The sequence below is a fragment of the Aspergillus saccharolyticus genome, assembly GCF_003184585.1.
Source record: "Aspergillus saccharolyticus JOP 1030-1 unplaced genomic scaffold BP01scaffold_3, whole genome shotgun sequence".
NCBI classification, from domain to species: Eukaryota; Fungi; Ascomycota; class Eurotiomycetes; order Eurotiales; family Aspergillaceae; genus Aspergillus; species Aspergillus saccharolyticus.
The window spans coordinates 321,062-334,943 of NW_020290613.1; the positions used below are offsets into that span (position 1 = coordinate 321,062).

The 13,882-nt window shown below is 52.2% G+C and overlaps 3 protein-coding genes across 3 annotated transcripts, besides 8 other annotated features; 1 reads left to right on the forward strand and 2 right to left on the reverse strand.

Moving 5' to 3' along the window:
* Nucleotides 1-339: 339 nt before the first annotated feature.
* On the reverse strand, nucleotides 340-8,232 carry BP01DRAFT_288488 (putative nonribosomal peptide synthase; the record flags this gene model as incomplete). Its single annotated transcript, XM_025571540.1, has 3 exons — nucleotides 340-480; nucleotides 592-1,750; nucleotides 3,026-8,232. 3 exons carry the CDS (start codon nucleotides 8,230-8,232, stop codon nucleotides 340-342), a joined length of 6,507 nt encoding a protein of 2,168 aa, XP_025434791.1.
* BP01DRAFT_353112 (uncharacterized protein) lies at nucleotides 8,063-9,089 on the reverse strand. Its single transcript, XM_025574094.1, has one exon. The coding sequence runs from the start codon at nucleotides 8,870-8,872 to the stop codon at nucleotides 8,384-8,386; it is 489 nt and encodes a 162-aa protein (XP_025434792.1). The 5' UTR covers nucleotides 8,873-9,089; the 3' UTR covers nucleotides 8,063-8,383.
* A 504-nt stretch (nucleotides 9,090-9,593) lies between these two features.
* On the forward strand, nucleotides 9,594-11,675 carry BP01DRAFT_388653 (cytochrome P450; the record flags this gene model as incomplete). The annotated part of the gene is made up of 6 exons (XM_025577855.1): nucleotides 9,594-9,827; nucleotides 9,899-10,033; nucleotides 10,117-10,207; nucleotides 10,278-10,352; nucleotides 10,412-11,050; nucleotides 11,157-11,675. 6 exons carry the CDS (start codon nucleotides 9,594-9,596, stop codon nucleotides 11,597-11,599), a joined length of 1,617 nt encoding a protein of 538 aa, XP_025434793.1. The 3' UTR covers nucleotides 11,600-11,675.
* A 628-nt stretch (nucleotides 11,676-12,303) lies between these two features.
* Nucleotides 12,304-12,342: a sequence feature (Protein overlapping with rRNA (BP01DRAFT_420558, PYH48812.1) was converted to a misc_feature.).
* A 33-nt stretch (nucleotides 12,343-12,375) lies between these two features.
* Nucleotides 12,376-12,632: a sequence feature (Protein overlapping with rRNA (BP01DRAFT_420558, PYH48812.1) was converted to a misc_feature.).
* A 37-nt stretch (nucleotides 12,633-12,669) lies between these two features.
* Nucleotides 12,670-12,688: a sequence feature (Protein overlapping with rRNA (BP01DRAFT_420558, PYH48812.1) was converted to a misc_feature.).
* Nucleotides 12,689-12,804: 116 nt separating this feature from the next.
* Nucleotides 12,805-12,855: a sequence feature (Protein overlapping with rRNA (BP01DRAFT_420558, PYH48812.1) was converted to a misc_feature.).
* Nucleotides 12,856-13,017: 162 nt separating this feature from the next.
* Nucleotides 13,018-13,333: a sequence feature (Protein overlapping with rRNA (BP01DRAFT_420558, PYH48812.1) was converted to a misc_feature.).
* Nucleotides 13,334-13,430: 97 nt separating this feature from the next.
* Nucleotides 13,431-13,605: a sequence feature (Protein overlapping with rRNA (BP01DRAFT_420558, PYH48812.1) was converted to a misc_feature.).
* A 34-nt stretch (nucleotides 13,606-13,639) lies between these two features.
* Nucleotides 13,640-13,672: a sequence feature (Protein overlapping with rRNA (BP01DRAFT_420558, PYH48812.1) was converted to a misc_feature.).
* A 54-nt stretch (nucleotides 13,673-13,726) lies between these two features.
* Nucleotides 13,727-13,734: a sequence feature (Protein overlapping with rRNA (BP01DRAFT_420558, PYH48812.1) was converted to a misc_feature.).
* Nucleotides 13,735-13,882: the final 148 nt, after the last annotated feature.

The window sequence follows — 13,882 nt, forward strand, 5'->3', positions numbered from 1 at the left end:
CCTTTGCTACAATATCCACCGAGCTCGACAGGCGATTTAGCCAGCGACTGACCCGCTGGTCAATTACTGACTGCGCCCCCCCAATCCCTACTGGAGGTACTTTGCGAGTCTCTGTAGAAGGGAGGCCCCTGGAGAGTGGAATCGGCCACAGCACCAGAAATCTAATTTTGCCTTTACCAGGGGACCATTGGGCCAGAAGACTATTGGAAAGTCATCCCGGACTGCCCATCCTCCGCGGGCCCCGCCGTGGAGCCCAGCTCGCAGCACTAATCTAAGATAGTGATGCGAAGAAGAATCGCTGCCGGCCAAGAGGGTTCATAGCCAGCGTCATCAGATCAACTACTCCAAGCAATTCAGGTGCATGAGAGTCTCCTCGGAATGCTTCATAATAGCAGAGACCGCTCGCAAGAAGCATTCAAGAATTTGCGTCGCCTGTTCACCGGTACAAAGGGAATCCCAGTGCCGTAAATGGACTTCGACCTGGTCGGATGACCAGAAGACTACCAGACAGAGCTCGAACTACATGGACACCGTTAGCTTTGCTGGACACGCATAAATGGTTATACATATAAAGACACGAAGAGCTCTTACTTCGCTTGGATCATGATTCTCTAACAACTGAAACTCAATCTGGTTGGAATGGCTGAACAGTGGAGGTTGGACGCTGAGACAGGTGTTAAAAGCCTGCACATCGCGAAGCCCTGCAGCGCGTAAGGTTTCTGGTGTCGAGCAATGTTGATTCTCGACGCGGCGATCTATTTCTATCTGGTTGTGGCGCAGCCAATGAATGATCTTTTGATCGGGCTTCAGAGTGAGACGGCACGGAAGGACGTTAAAACAGGGACCTACGACCCGGGAAATGCCAGGCATAGAGATATCGCGGCCCGATACAACTGACCCAAAGCACACGTCCGAGGAATGGCAGTATTGCTGAAGGACCAATGCCCATGCGAGCTGGAAGATATTGGTCACTGTCAAGCTGTTAGATCGCCAGAAGGAGTTGAGTTCGTCGGGCCGACGCATCTTGGATCGGACGGTGTACATGGCAGGGGGACCCCCCTGCAGGGGCATCGCCACTAAGGCTGGGAAGAGGCAGGGCTGCATGCCTGCCAAGGCAGTGTTCCAGTACTCCTGAAGATTCGGACTGGCTTTTTGGACCAGATGGGCGACGTAATCGCAATACAAAGGACCACTGGACCTTGGAACCTCCCCAAGAAGCTCCGCTGATAGCTCCTGCTGCAAGAGCAGCAACGTGTTGGCATCAATATAGGCTTTTCCTGTTTCTAGGAAAGCAAATATCCGTCCATCATACGTCTGGCCCACGGCGAACCGGTGGGCTGGTGAGCTATCCCAGGAAAGGAGCCGCGGCAGGTTCTGTAAGTCTTCATGCGAGGTAATCAATTGTGGCACAACGTGGACATCGGCCCTTGGATCTTTCAGGACCACATGGAAGATCCGACCAGACATGGGGCAAGACACGAGACTTGTGCGTAAAATGGCATGGTTTCTGATCAATCGACGCCAGGCGTTTGCCACAGCTGGTGCATCAATGGTCACTGCGGTGGATTGGATCTGCCAAGTTAAGCGGATGGTATGGCTGGCGGCCTTCCCCGTTAGGCCACTAACAAGACCAGCGTGAGCATCGGGACAGGGATAGATGGTCTCTATGGAGGACACGCAAGGGATATCGAGCCGCAGCCGGATTTCCCGCTCCAGTGCCGACAGTTGCTCGTAAGTCATTGGGACCAGCCTGACGTTGGTCAGTGTCAACCGTGGGGTGAGATTTGTCAAGCCCTCCGCAATCTCCCCGAAAGACCGCTGATATTCGCAAATCCAGCGCTGAATTTCATCCTGTCGACGCGTGTGTTTGCAATACCAGACTGAGACCTGTAGTCGCTTATCAATGACCTCGATCACCACGTCGAACAAAGCAAACCGAGGGAGGTCGTGAGCCACATCCATGTTAGGGTCTGGCCTCCAACTGGGAACGGAGAAAATGGAATCCTTGCTTTCAAACTGCTGGTAGCGGCCGGCAAAGTTCAGGAGTATCTCGGCTGGGGCATGGGCGGCAAAAGCATCACGGCATTCATTGTTGAGATATCTTGCGCTGAAATAGGACAGACCGTTTCCAGGAAGGCCCCGGCTCGTATCTTTCACACGACGTACGACATCGGGCAAATCCGTGCCCTCGCAGACTTCCACAGTGCACGGCCGCATAGTGGTGAACCAGCCCACTGTTTGGGACAGATCAACTGCAGGATCGAATGGCTCCCGGCCATGACCTTCAGTGAAGATTGTAGGAGTCCTCCGCCCTCGAAATACCTTTGCCCATGAGTGTATTAGTGCCGCCTGGAAGAGCTCTTGGGGGTGCGAGTCGAAAGCTTTATTGGCCGACCCTAAAAGGGCTTCGGTTGTTGCCTCATCCAAGAGAAATTCCCGACGGCATGTTTCCCCAAAGGTGTTGTACTGGGGTGAGAAGCCCCAGTACTCGTAGTCAGCGGGAACTACATCAAATGGTAACACGTCCTCCGGCTTGACATGGCCCTCGCCTCGAGCCCTTTGGGTACAAACCCAACGCTGGAACGAGTACGGGGGTGTCGCTCCTAGTTCCTTGGACAGGAGAAGATCCTGCATGTCACTTAACAGGATTCTCCAAGACACCAAGTCTACGACCAGGTGGTGTCCAACGAAGAGTGCATATTGCCCGTCGTGATTCACATTGAAGATGTCTAGCGATATCACTGGACCGGTCCGGATGTTCAACGCTGACTGAGATCTTTCTGCTATGGCCGGGATGGCCTCTTTCTCCTCCACATCATGAATGGACATAGTGAGAGATTTATCGACGTTCGATGTGATCACCTGTTGACGGCCGTTCGGCAGTAGTCGGGCTCGAAGCATCGGGTGGTGGTGCACCACCTGCTCGAGGGCGTAGCGCCAATTAGCCTGAGTGAAGGGCTGTTCGACTCGAAAGAAGAAGCTCTGATTGAACCTCTTATCGCACGCAGAGGGAAGAGACGTGAACATATCCTGGATGGGGCCTAAGGGGAAAGGTCTCCACGGCTCGTCGAGAACCACCTTCATAGGTGAGCTGATTGACCTGGCCTTTTGGCACACGAGAGCCACAGAATTGTGAAGGACAAACTCTGACATCTGAAGAGCCAAGTTCACCTTTCGGCATAAACTAATCACTCGCATGGCCGAGATTGAATCTCCTCCCAGGTCGAAGAAGCTGTCATTCATACCAATTGAGTGACTTTGCAAGGCCAGTACCTTGGCGAAAATATCGCGAATCAGTCGCTCTTTGTCGTTCGATGCTTCTCGTTTCGGCGCCGCGAGGTCTGATGTCCCATTGCAAGTCCCTTGATAGAATTTGCAAGCCTCCACTCTGAGCAATCGACGGTCGATTTTACCGGAAGGTGTGAGCGGAAGATGATGTAAAGAGAGTATGATGGATGGAATCATAAACTTGGGCAGGAGCTCTTTGAGATGGGTTATGGCGGCTACCCTCTGGCAATGAACAGGATCCGTTGGCATCAGGAACAGTGGTACACTGTTGTCGCCAGCAGAGGAGGAGGAATAGGAGTAGGAGGAGGGCTGGTGCTTGCTTGCGAGTAACAGAATGATCTTTGGGTCAGGAAGCGCAATGAGATCAGCCACCGCTATCATCGTTGGCATCACACGCTCGGCGCAAATCTCAATCTCTCGGAGCTCGATCCGTTGCCCACGAAGCTTGATTTGTGCATCTTTTCGACCCAAGATCTGCAATGTGCCATCAGTCTGGTACCGCACTAGATCCCCGGTTTTGTACATCTGACTATTCTGTGCCACAGCAAAGTCCGCCACCCAGGCGGGTTCGGGGATGAACGCCAGCTGAGTTTGTTCAGGACGGTTGAGATAGCCTCGCCCAACGTTGGGGCCGGCAATGAGCAGCTCTCCTACTGCCCCCACAGGCTGAAGTTGGTGATGATTATCCGGGTGGACCACCCAGCAGCTGCTATTCTTAGATCTTCCAATGTTGGTCGCATCTTCATCTTCCCGGGCAAACTCCACGAGCGTCGTGAAAATGCTAGCTTCTGCGGGGCCATACATTCCGATTAACCGGACATGGCCACACCACGCTTGCAGGTCGGTGGGCATCACTGGCTCTCCAGCCAGCCCAAGAGTGTTTACAGAGGGAATCTCGGCTGGAGAGAGTGTGCGGGCCACCGATGGGGTTAACAGGGCCCAATTGACATTAAAATCTGCGATAGCGCCAGCTACATCGCTCACTCGCTGGTCTTCGGATGGCACACAGAGACAAGCTCCTGCGGCCAGCGTAAACACGAACTCGAATACTGCGGCGTCAAAAGCGAGTGATGCAAAGTGCAGGACGCGAGAGGCGCTTGTAATGGACAAGTCGCTGCGGTAAGCCTCATATGTGGACCAGCACATGCCATGCTCGATGACAGCACCCTTGGGGGCACCTGTGGACCCGGAGGTAAATGCAACGTACATGGCGTTGTGCGGACTGACTACAGGTTGCTTCCAGCTCGCGCGATTTTGCTGATTTATAGTGTCTTCAGACACCAAAACCACATCTCGAGCGAGATCTTGGCAGATGGGGAACGTGGTATGGGACGAGACAGCGACATTCACCCCGGTCTCTTGACACATGAGCTGGAGCCGCTGAATGGGGAAAGTTGGTTCAAGCAGAACGAATGCTGCCCCTGACATCAGGACGCCAGTAACGGCCACAGGCAGCCATCGAGACTTTTCCATGCAGATGGCGACGATAGTCTCTGGCCCCACGTCGAGGGACTGAAGGTGGTCTGCAACCGAGCAAGCAAGTTGCTGGAGCTCTCCATATGTGAATTCGCCGTCCCACGCATGAACCGCAGAGTGTCCTGGAAAACTGTGACAAGAGTTATTGATGAGGTCGTGCATACACTGCGGCTTGCTCAACAAAACTTCGGGATTCCAATTGCTGATTTGCCGCTGATCCTGAGGACTCAGAACACTAATGGCGCTTATCTTGGAGGTTGGTCTGCACGAAATTTGAGCCATAACCTCTTCGAATTGCTCCAAAAGCCGCCCCACAGTAGAGGGCAAGAGGACCGACGCATCGAATATGGCCTCTACCTCCATGCCGTGCACCCCAGGGCTCACGATCAGCGTTAGGATATGCGAAGAGAATTTACATTGCTCGCCTCGATTATCGGGGGAATCCTCTAAGATATTTGCCGGACTCTGGATAGGATGCGGATGGATAGTGAGTAAGGTTTGGAAGTCACACGCGACGGCTGCCTCTGAGCTGCTTCCGCGAATCTGCTGCAGTCCGGTCTGCTCGAAGGGAATTAATGCCACGTTGTGGCTTTGAATCTCTCCGAGTGTTTTCTGCACTGTGTCCTCTGGTTTCAACCGGATGCGCCAAGGGAACGTAGCAATAGTGGGCCCTATCATTCGTTCAACGCCCACAACAGAAGCATTGCGCCCCGACACGGTGGTCCCAAAAACGACATCATTGGAATTTGTATGGCTGGAGATCACCATGGCCCAGGCCAATTGAACCTGGTGGGCTACTGGCCCATTCCTACTCAGCTTGTCCGCCTGGATGCGGTGTTTCATCATGGTTGCATGTCGCGGAGCTGACCACCCAGTCGGTCGATCGGGGAAGGTGACGGCCTGAAGATCAGCAAATTCATTTCTCCAAAACTCCACGGCTGATGAGGCGTCTTGTTTCATGATATAGCCAATGAAGTTACGGAAGGATGGTCGCTGCGGTATAGGACGACCCAGGTATACATCCTCGAGGTCTTGCAAGAGCTGGACATACGACCACCCATCAAAGACTGCATGGTGCATCCTTAGAATGAAGAACGAGGGTGGCTCTTCCCGAGGGGTGATGAGGGCAGCCCGTGCCAAAGAAGAGCCGAGAGTCATTCCATACTGACCCATCTCTCGTTGGCATTGCTCGAACGAGTCGAACATCAGCAGTTCCTCAGGCTCTTTCTCGATAACTTGAAGCAGACGATCGTCATCAGCCTGAACGATGCGAGTTCGTAATACTGGAACGTTCTTGATGATCTGGTTCCAGGCCGCTGTGAACCGCGATTTTTCGAGCGAGGTTGGGAGGTGAAAGACAAACGTTGCGATGAATGCGTCAGTGTTCAGGCTTGAAAATGTCATCATTGCTTCCTGCATCGGTGTACAGGGATATACGTCTTCAAGCTCTCTCAATTGATATTCGGCCGTTGCAAGTTTCAAGGAGACTTGGGTGGTATCCACCAACTCCAATAGTTCAATGGGCCGCGATGCCTCGGCCATTTTCACGACCGTTGCTAGGTTGATGGGGGATTGAAGAGTAAGAATATCGGCAACCGTCACCGCAAGCCCTTCTTCCCTCGCGAGCTCAACCAATTTGATGGCAAGGACCGAATTCCCTCCAAGCAAGAAGAATTCGTCGTGCGGTGCAACGCGGCCCTCGGGCAGCCCGAGGACTTTAGCGAAGATGTAACTCAACATCTGCAGGATTTCCACATCAGTCTCGAATGTTTCCTTGATAGCCACAACCTCACCGTGGCGATCTTGACACCTGCCCTTCGACGCTGCAAAGTGCGCTGCCTGGTCTCTCAATGCTCTGCGGTCTAGCTTTCCTGTGCGTGTCAACGGAAAGCGATTCAGCGGGATATAAAGGTCCGGGACCATGAACGGAGGTAATTCGCTGCGAAGCCAAGATTTCAACCCCTTCAAGAAGCCCTGAGGACTCGGCTCGGTCTTATCGTCAGAGTTTGGGACGCTCTCGGGCTCTTCAACAAACAATGCGAGAATTGTGGCGTCCTCGACGCTGCCAATACTGACCACGTCTACCACCATAGCCCTATCTTTGGAGAACTCTTGCGCCTTACTCTCTACTTCCTGGAGTTCAACGCGCTGGCCATTGATCTTTACCTGCCTGTCCTTTCGCCCAACATATCGCAGGCTGCCATCGTCAAGGTTGTACCATGCTAGGTCACCCGTCCTGTAGAACCGCGTGCCATCAGTGATTGAGAAAGAGGAAGCCCATTGCGGTCGTTCTATGAAGGCGTCTTGGTCAGGCTGATTCAGATATCCTCGGCCGACAATGGGCCCGCTGATGACGATTTCTCCCACGGCGCCAAGAGGTTGCAACTGGTCGACATTTCCTGGATCCACGATCCAGCAATGAGCGCTGTACGGTCGACCGATGTTGTAGATATCCTGGATATGAATGCTGCGTTGGACTGTGGTGACTACACTGCATTCGGCTGGGCCGTAAGCCACCATCAGATGCACCTTATCCGCCCAAGTCGTAACATCGCGAGCGAGCATGCATTCACCCCCTAGAATCAGGGTTTGGATGCCCGGCACCGTTTCGGGACACAATTGCCTTGCCACTGATGGGGTCAATTCGACCCAGTTGACTTGGAGATCGGTGATAGACCCCTTTAGGTCGTTGACGCGCTGAGCTTCGGAAGGCACACAGATACAGCCCCCAACCATTAGGGTGGTAAGCATCTCATGTATGCTAATATCGAACCCATATGAAGCGAACTGCAGGACCCGGGATGTTTCGTTCAGGTTCTGGATCCGGCTGCCCAGCAACGCGTTGACGCAAAAGGAACGATGTTCAATAACTACACCCTTTGGCGATCCCGTCGAGCCCGACGTATATGCCACGTAGGCGGCGTTTTCGGGCTTTGTCAAGAGCGGCAGCCTTGGTTGGGGCGCCACATCTGCTTGTTCGTCAAACCGGTCTACCACAATTGTTGACTTGACCAGTTTGTGGCCTATGGGCTCTAGTTCTGTCGAGGTGATGATGTACGGTGCATTGATCTCCGCACACATGGCAGCCATGCGTGTGACCGGATGGGTGGGATCCAACAGAAGGAAGGCAGAACCCGCTTTAAGAAGAGCCACGATAGAAACCACCGTCCAGATGGATTTCGTGAGACAAATTGGTACGACAACGTTAGGCCCGATACCTAGAGACCGAATATGGTGTCCGAGCTTCTCGGAAAGGGCATCAAGCTTCGAGTAGGTCAAGCTGCCATCGTGTGAGCAGACTGCTTCGGCGTGAGGACGTATCGCGCACTGCTCTCGAATGATGGTATCTATGCAGAGCTCTGAGTAGTCGTTCCTACGACTTTCTTCACTCCACGCAGCGAGGGTAGTCTTGTTTGAATCACCTATCAAGTCCATCTGACCGACTGTCATGTCAGGTCGAGCCATCATCTCATGTAGAAGATGAGAGAAGAGATTCAGTATCGCGCAGGCGTATGGCTCGCTGATGATGGAAGTCGCGTATTGAAGAGAGCATCGAATCAACTGCATCTGGCTACACTCGAGAGTGAGCACCAGGCCGTTTGACTGGACAGAATGAGAGTCAGTGCGAGCTGGAATAGAGGTGGGCTCGGGCCCCTACTGAGAGAAACGGTGCAAGAGGCTCGAGGAGCTCTTGCCCAGAGATTTCGTCCTGCTCTGTCCATTGGAGCGACAAACAGGTCCCAGGCATCGAGCGGGGGTCAAACTTCCCATCTTGACACTGTTCGGAAGCGATGCACCGAACGGCCTCCTGCATGGAGAGATGCTGCTCATCTCTTATCCGCCACTGCTCGATAGAAGCTCGGTATTGTGATGAGGTTGCCTCGCTCATATAGACACCGAAGGCCACCGTCGACGAGCCGATATACTTACTCAGGATTACAGCCCATGCCTTTCTCATATGCTGCGATAGAAGCAGCGGTTGGTTTCCTGTCACGCATGGTCTGGCGTCGCTGACGCCGATCTGAAGGTGAATGGTCTTTCGACAGCCCCCATTGATATCACCATTGAGCATGGGAATTGTTGAGTTCCTCATCCGTTCTTCCATCATGACCTGAAGTTAGATATCTGTTTGCAGTACTGTCAGCAACTGACCGTCCATCTGCTGGCCGACCTCGGGCTGAGCTGCCTTCAGTACGGTCTTCCAGCAAGATATCCAAGTATGAACACGGGCTTAGGCTCTAGTAGACCTTCAGACTCACCTTTTTCTTCGAACTTTCTCCCCCGCTCTCTAGTCAATCTCTTCTCACAAGCTGATTGCACTTATCGGTCAGATGAGTTGCTCGCTGTCGTATTTAATATAATTCCTTGAAGTGATCTACAACCCTGTTATGCATTGGAAGCACACATATGTCCGTTTTGATGTGTCACATCAATTCCAAAAGCAAGGAGCTCTTCAGTAAGCTTGAGGTAGGTCACCAACTATTCCAAGTTGCATTCCACGGAATGTTTAGTGCTCCATCCCATCCACTGCTTCTGACATCTGTGGATATTCTTCAAAAAAAAAAAAAAAAAAAAAAAAAAAAAAAAAAAAAAAAAAAAAAAAAAAGTGTGATCACATATGTCTGAAATATTGCTCAAGCAAGGGGAATTACAGGACCGGTGTTCCTACTGACTGAGAGGTCAAATAGCGGTCAAAAAGTTCGAGGATGCGCGCATAAGACTTCAACCCAGCTTGATCTAATTATAAATATTCCGTGTGAGACAGTCAGTACAGACTATAGCTGACACCGCTTAGCTGACACCGTACCTCTTGCAAGATCTTCACCAGCATGGCATCCTGGGTGGACTTCAACAGTGGCACAAGTCCATTCCAGACCGCGATTGTACTCAGTCTACTGTTCCTGCTCCTGGTTATAGCCACAGATTTGATTGATGGACACATTCAACGGAGACGCCTCCGGGGAATCCCTCTCATTGACGATGGCAGTCGCTTGTCGCCTGTCCTGAGATGGACGCGTTCAAAGTGGGATCTGAAAGCGGCCTACTCTCATGCTTATCAAACGGTGAGCTGCCCACGCTCTTTTTTCTTTTACCTTCTTGAGAAAGCACCGCTAATCACGTTTTCAACCTGCAGTATACCAAGCAAGGGCTACCTTGGGCAGCTCGACTACCACATAATGGATATTGTGTCATTCTGCCATGGGAGTCAAGCAGAGGATGGCGCAATTTGCCGCGAGATCATGTCAGCTTCATGCATATGGTCAATGTGGTACTGTACAGAAGATTCCTTTGTTGATACAGTCTGCTGAATACTCATTCTTGGTCTAACACTTCGTTTGACCGGGTTTCTAGGTCAATGGGATGGACTACCACCATAGTGACGTTACGGCACAATTACCCGTTGATGCCATCTACAAATATAGCAATAGAGAATCATCCCTGCGTCCGTTTTGACCTCCATCGACAGCTCTGTTGGACAAGGAAATACATGATAACTGACGGTATCTTTTCAGGACAATTCGAGGAGACTTTCCTGCGCAGTCTATCCGACTTCCTACCAGGTACATTTCCCATAGGGGAGAACAACGGTAAGCACTGAAGGTCATTGGGTCCTTTGCTCACCCCCATCTGCTAAAGGAATGAGCAGCGTGGTATGAAGTCAATACGATGGAAGCAATGTTCAGAATGATGATGAAAGTCGCTGCCTCCTTCCTCATTGGACCGGAGTTCGCGACTGACGATGATTTTGTCACTTTGACACTATCGTATACGTCCCAGATCAATGCGGTCACCACAGCAGTCTACTCATATCCGCGCATTCTCCGCCCCCTAGTATGGCAGATGGCTCCCGCCTGCCGTGGGATACGATCCAGCATCGCGGCCTTAAAGAAGAAACTGATTCCGGAAATCCGGGCTCGGGTGAATCGGGCTCGATCTGGTGAAAAGAAAGAAGGACTGTCGTTGCTGGACGTCTTGATTGACACAGCTCTTCAACAAGACAACTTCGAATGTGATGCAAGGTCAGCCGAGGCAGCACGGATGGTGGACCAGTTGGCGCAGCATACGATGTTTTTCTTCTTCGATGCGGCAGGGCCCATCGCGATGTTAACGTCACTCATGTTGTACCGCATCATGGCGACTCCCATCCACGCTGCACCTTTGCGAGCCGAAATCAAGGAAGCTCTGAACGCTACGGGGAGCGAATGGAGATTCGAGATCTTGAGCCGAATGCCGCGACTGGAGAGCTTTAGCAGAGAGGTATTGCGTCTACATGTGCCCCTCGTTTGTAAGTATGGGTTTTCTTACTTCTCCTTCTTGGTGGTTACTGAGACTGCCTAAAACGAAACCAAGAGCCCTCAATATACTGAAACTTCCTGTCACTTGGACACTAGGGTCGCTTGGCCGGCAGATATTAAAGCCTGTCACGATTAAGTCACTCGAGTTGACTTTCCAGCCCGGCGACCTGATTGCCACCCCAGTTTTCTTCATGCATACGGATCCGGATCTCTACCCGGATGCAACGACTTTTGACCCTGATCGATTCTTCGATCCGGTGTCGAAGAAGTGTGTCCCACGTGCCGCGACTGCCACCGATACTTACTTGACATTCGGTCAAGGCACCTGCGCCTGTCCCGGACGTACTCTCGGAATGAGAGCGGTCCTGATAACGTTGGCCGAAATCCTCATGCGGTATGAGGTCGAATTTGCGGACGGCCGTCAAGACTTCCCCTCCAACGTGCTCACCTCGGGGTTCAACATGTGTGATCCCACCGTCATGATGCGGATCAGAAAGCGGGAGTTTATCAAGAATTCAGTCAACGCCACCAATCCTTGAACATATCCCTTCCAAGAGGCAGTGTGGGTTTTGATTTTGGAGCGGTCTAGCTCGTCTGTGTGCGTGCTTATGCAGTGAAGGAACCGTCGTCTATGTGCCTGGAAATGGTATGGGATGATGGTAGCTAGGTTATCTCGGCCAAACCAGGGCATGGCAAGAAACCACGCTCCAAATAGATGTTTCAACATGGTTCAAGCATTTCAGTAATCAAGATTCTTGTCTTGTATGAAGTCTAGCACAAAATCAACATCTATTTACTAGTCCTGAAACCATTATAGAACCAGGAACTAAATGCCTCGGTGAGGAAGTGAGTCCTGGCATCTGTCACGATGATTGTGGTACCTGTGCGCTTGCATCATGTCCCTTGGGCCATGATCTAGAGATCTAAGTCACTTGGCCTTGCTCGTCCGTGGCACGGTGGAAGGGTTACAACTTACTATAGTAACTACATGTACGCGCTTCGCAAGAAGATTTACCTATGATTGTATGCCAGATACTTATAGATGAGACGCTAAACCGCCGCGGGTTTCCCGAACAGGGAATGGATTTAGAAAAGACCCTCGAACTCGACATCCTCCAATAGATTGAGTTGCCGCCAAGTTGCTGGTGAGCCATGTTTGTCCATTAAGACCCTCTGGTACGAAGTATAAGGCAAGGCGCTCACCCTGACTCCCGACCCCAACGTCGATGAAAGCATCTCCAAGATGCAAGTGAAAACGTTCAAGGTGGTCCAGACTGTCTTTGTGTGCTGCTTCACTTTTGTAATTCTGTGGCAGCTCTGTCTGAGTGATTTCCGCCACTCATTTGCATTGAGCCCCCTTGATGCCTTGACCTCCGCACTCCAGGTGGACTGGTCGCGATTCGCATACACTCAATATGCCACTAACCGAAACTATCTCTGCAACTCGGTGATGCGGTTCGAGACCTTGCATCGCTCCGGCAGCCGAGCTGAGCGCCTGCTGACGTATGCATCGGACTTCCCCACCGAGGACAATTCCAGGGTTGCAAAGCTGCTCCGCAAAGCCCGCATTAAGTAGTATAGGCTTAAGCTGGTCCCAATCGGGCTGCAGCACCGGAAGGGCGCTGACGGTAAGCCACCCCCACCCCGAACCCAGCCAACTATATCATTATATCATATTTTATCAGAAGTGACTAACACAAGCGCATTCCAGAGACCTGGGCAGACAGCTCCACCAAGCTTCTAGCCTTCCTACGACCGTGTTCTGCACCTCGACTCCGACTCGACCCTCCTCCAGGTAAGCATCTTGCCGGGGACCCGCAAGTTGGGGCAAGGGGGATGGATGGAGGCGCAGTGGTACTCACTTTAATCTCCTACATACATACAAGTCTTTGGACGAACGATTCCTGCTCCCACCACCGTCCGTGGTTCTTCCCCGCGCATACTGGCGCATTGGTAGGCCCGCGATCCGGACGACGAGCACCTAGTCGCATGGATCGAGCCCTCTGCGGCCGAGTCTCGCCGCATCCAACGAGCCATCGCCGACGCTGGACCGCGCGAATTCGACATGGAGATCCTCAACACGCTGTACCAGTACCAGGACCAGGGCCAGGCAGGGACTCTCCCCCCATCGTCCCTATTACCTCCTAACCGGCGAATTCCGCGCCAAAGACCATACCGCGTATCTTGGCAATGCGCAGGAGCCGCCCTGGGACCCGGTCGAGGTCTTCGAGAAGACAAAATCTCTGCATTTTTCCGACTGGCCGCTACCCAAGGTAAGTAAGAGTCGCCGCCGCAAGTAGTGAAAAAGTGACTGACGGTGGGGGCGTTGGGGGGGGGTTGTATCTAGCCCTGGTTACGAGCCAATCCGAGTATCATCGAGGCGAATCAGTCGACGTGTGATTGGAACCCCCAAACAGGCCGAGATGATGACTGTCGCGCTCGAGAGATATGGCGTGGCTTCTATGCTGAGTTCGCTTCGAGAAGACAGGCATGAGCCCCTCCCCTGGCGTCTATCGTTCGTGTTGGTTGACTCCGCGAACAGGCAGTAAGTAATATGACAGTCAAAGATGTATATACAGTATGAGGACGGCCTTTTCATTCTCTATTGCTAAGTATGTCTTACTAATTATCCTTTTCAAACCGAGATGAGTGTCATGGTGTTTCAGTGCTCCAGGTAAGCACTGCATGTTTGGTAGATATATGAGGAGTTCTGTGGATGTTTTTAGATTGAGGTAGATATAGTCTATTTTCCTCAGACTGAAGGGTGTCCAACACAATGTGTATTACAAAGAAACCCCCGCCAAATAGTGAAGTCGACCTCG

What these genes read in the sequence shown, in the direction of transcription:
- BP01DRAFT_353112 (XM_025574094.1), bottom strand. Translation starts at nt 8,872, where the DNA reads ATGATGGAAGAACGGATGAGGAACTCAACAATTCCCATGCTCAATGGT.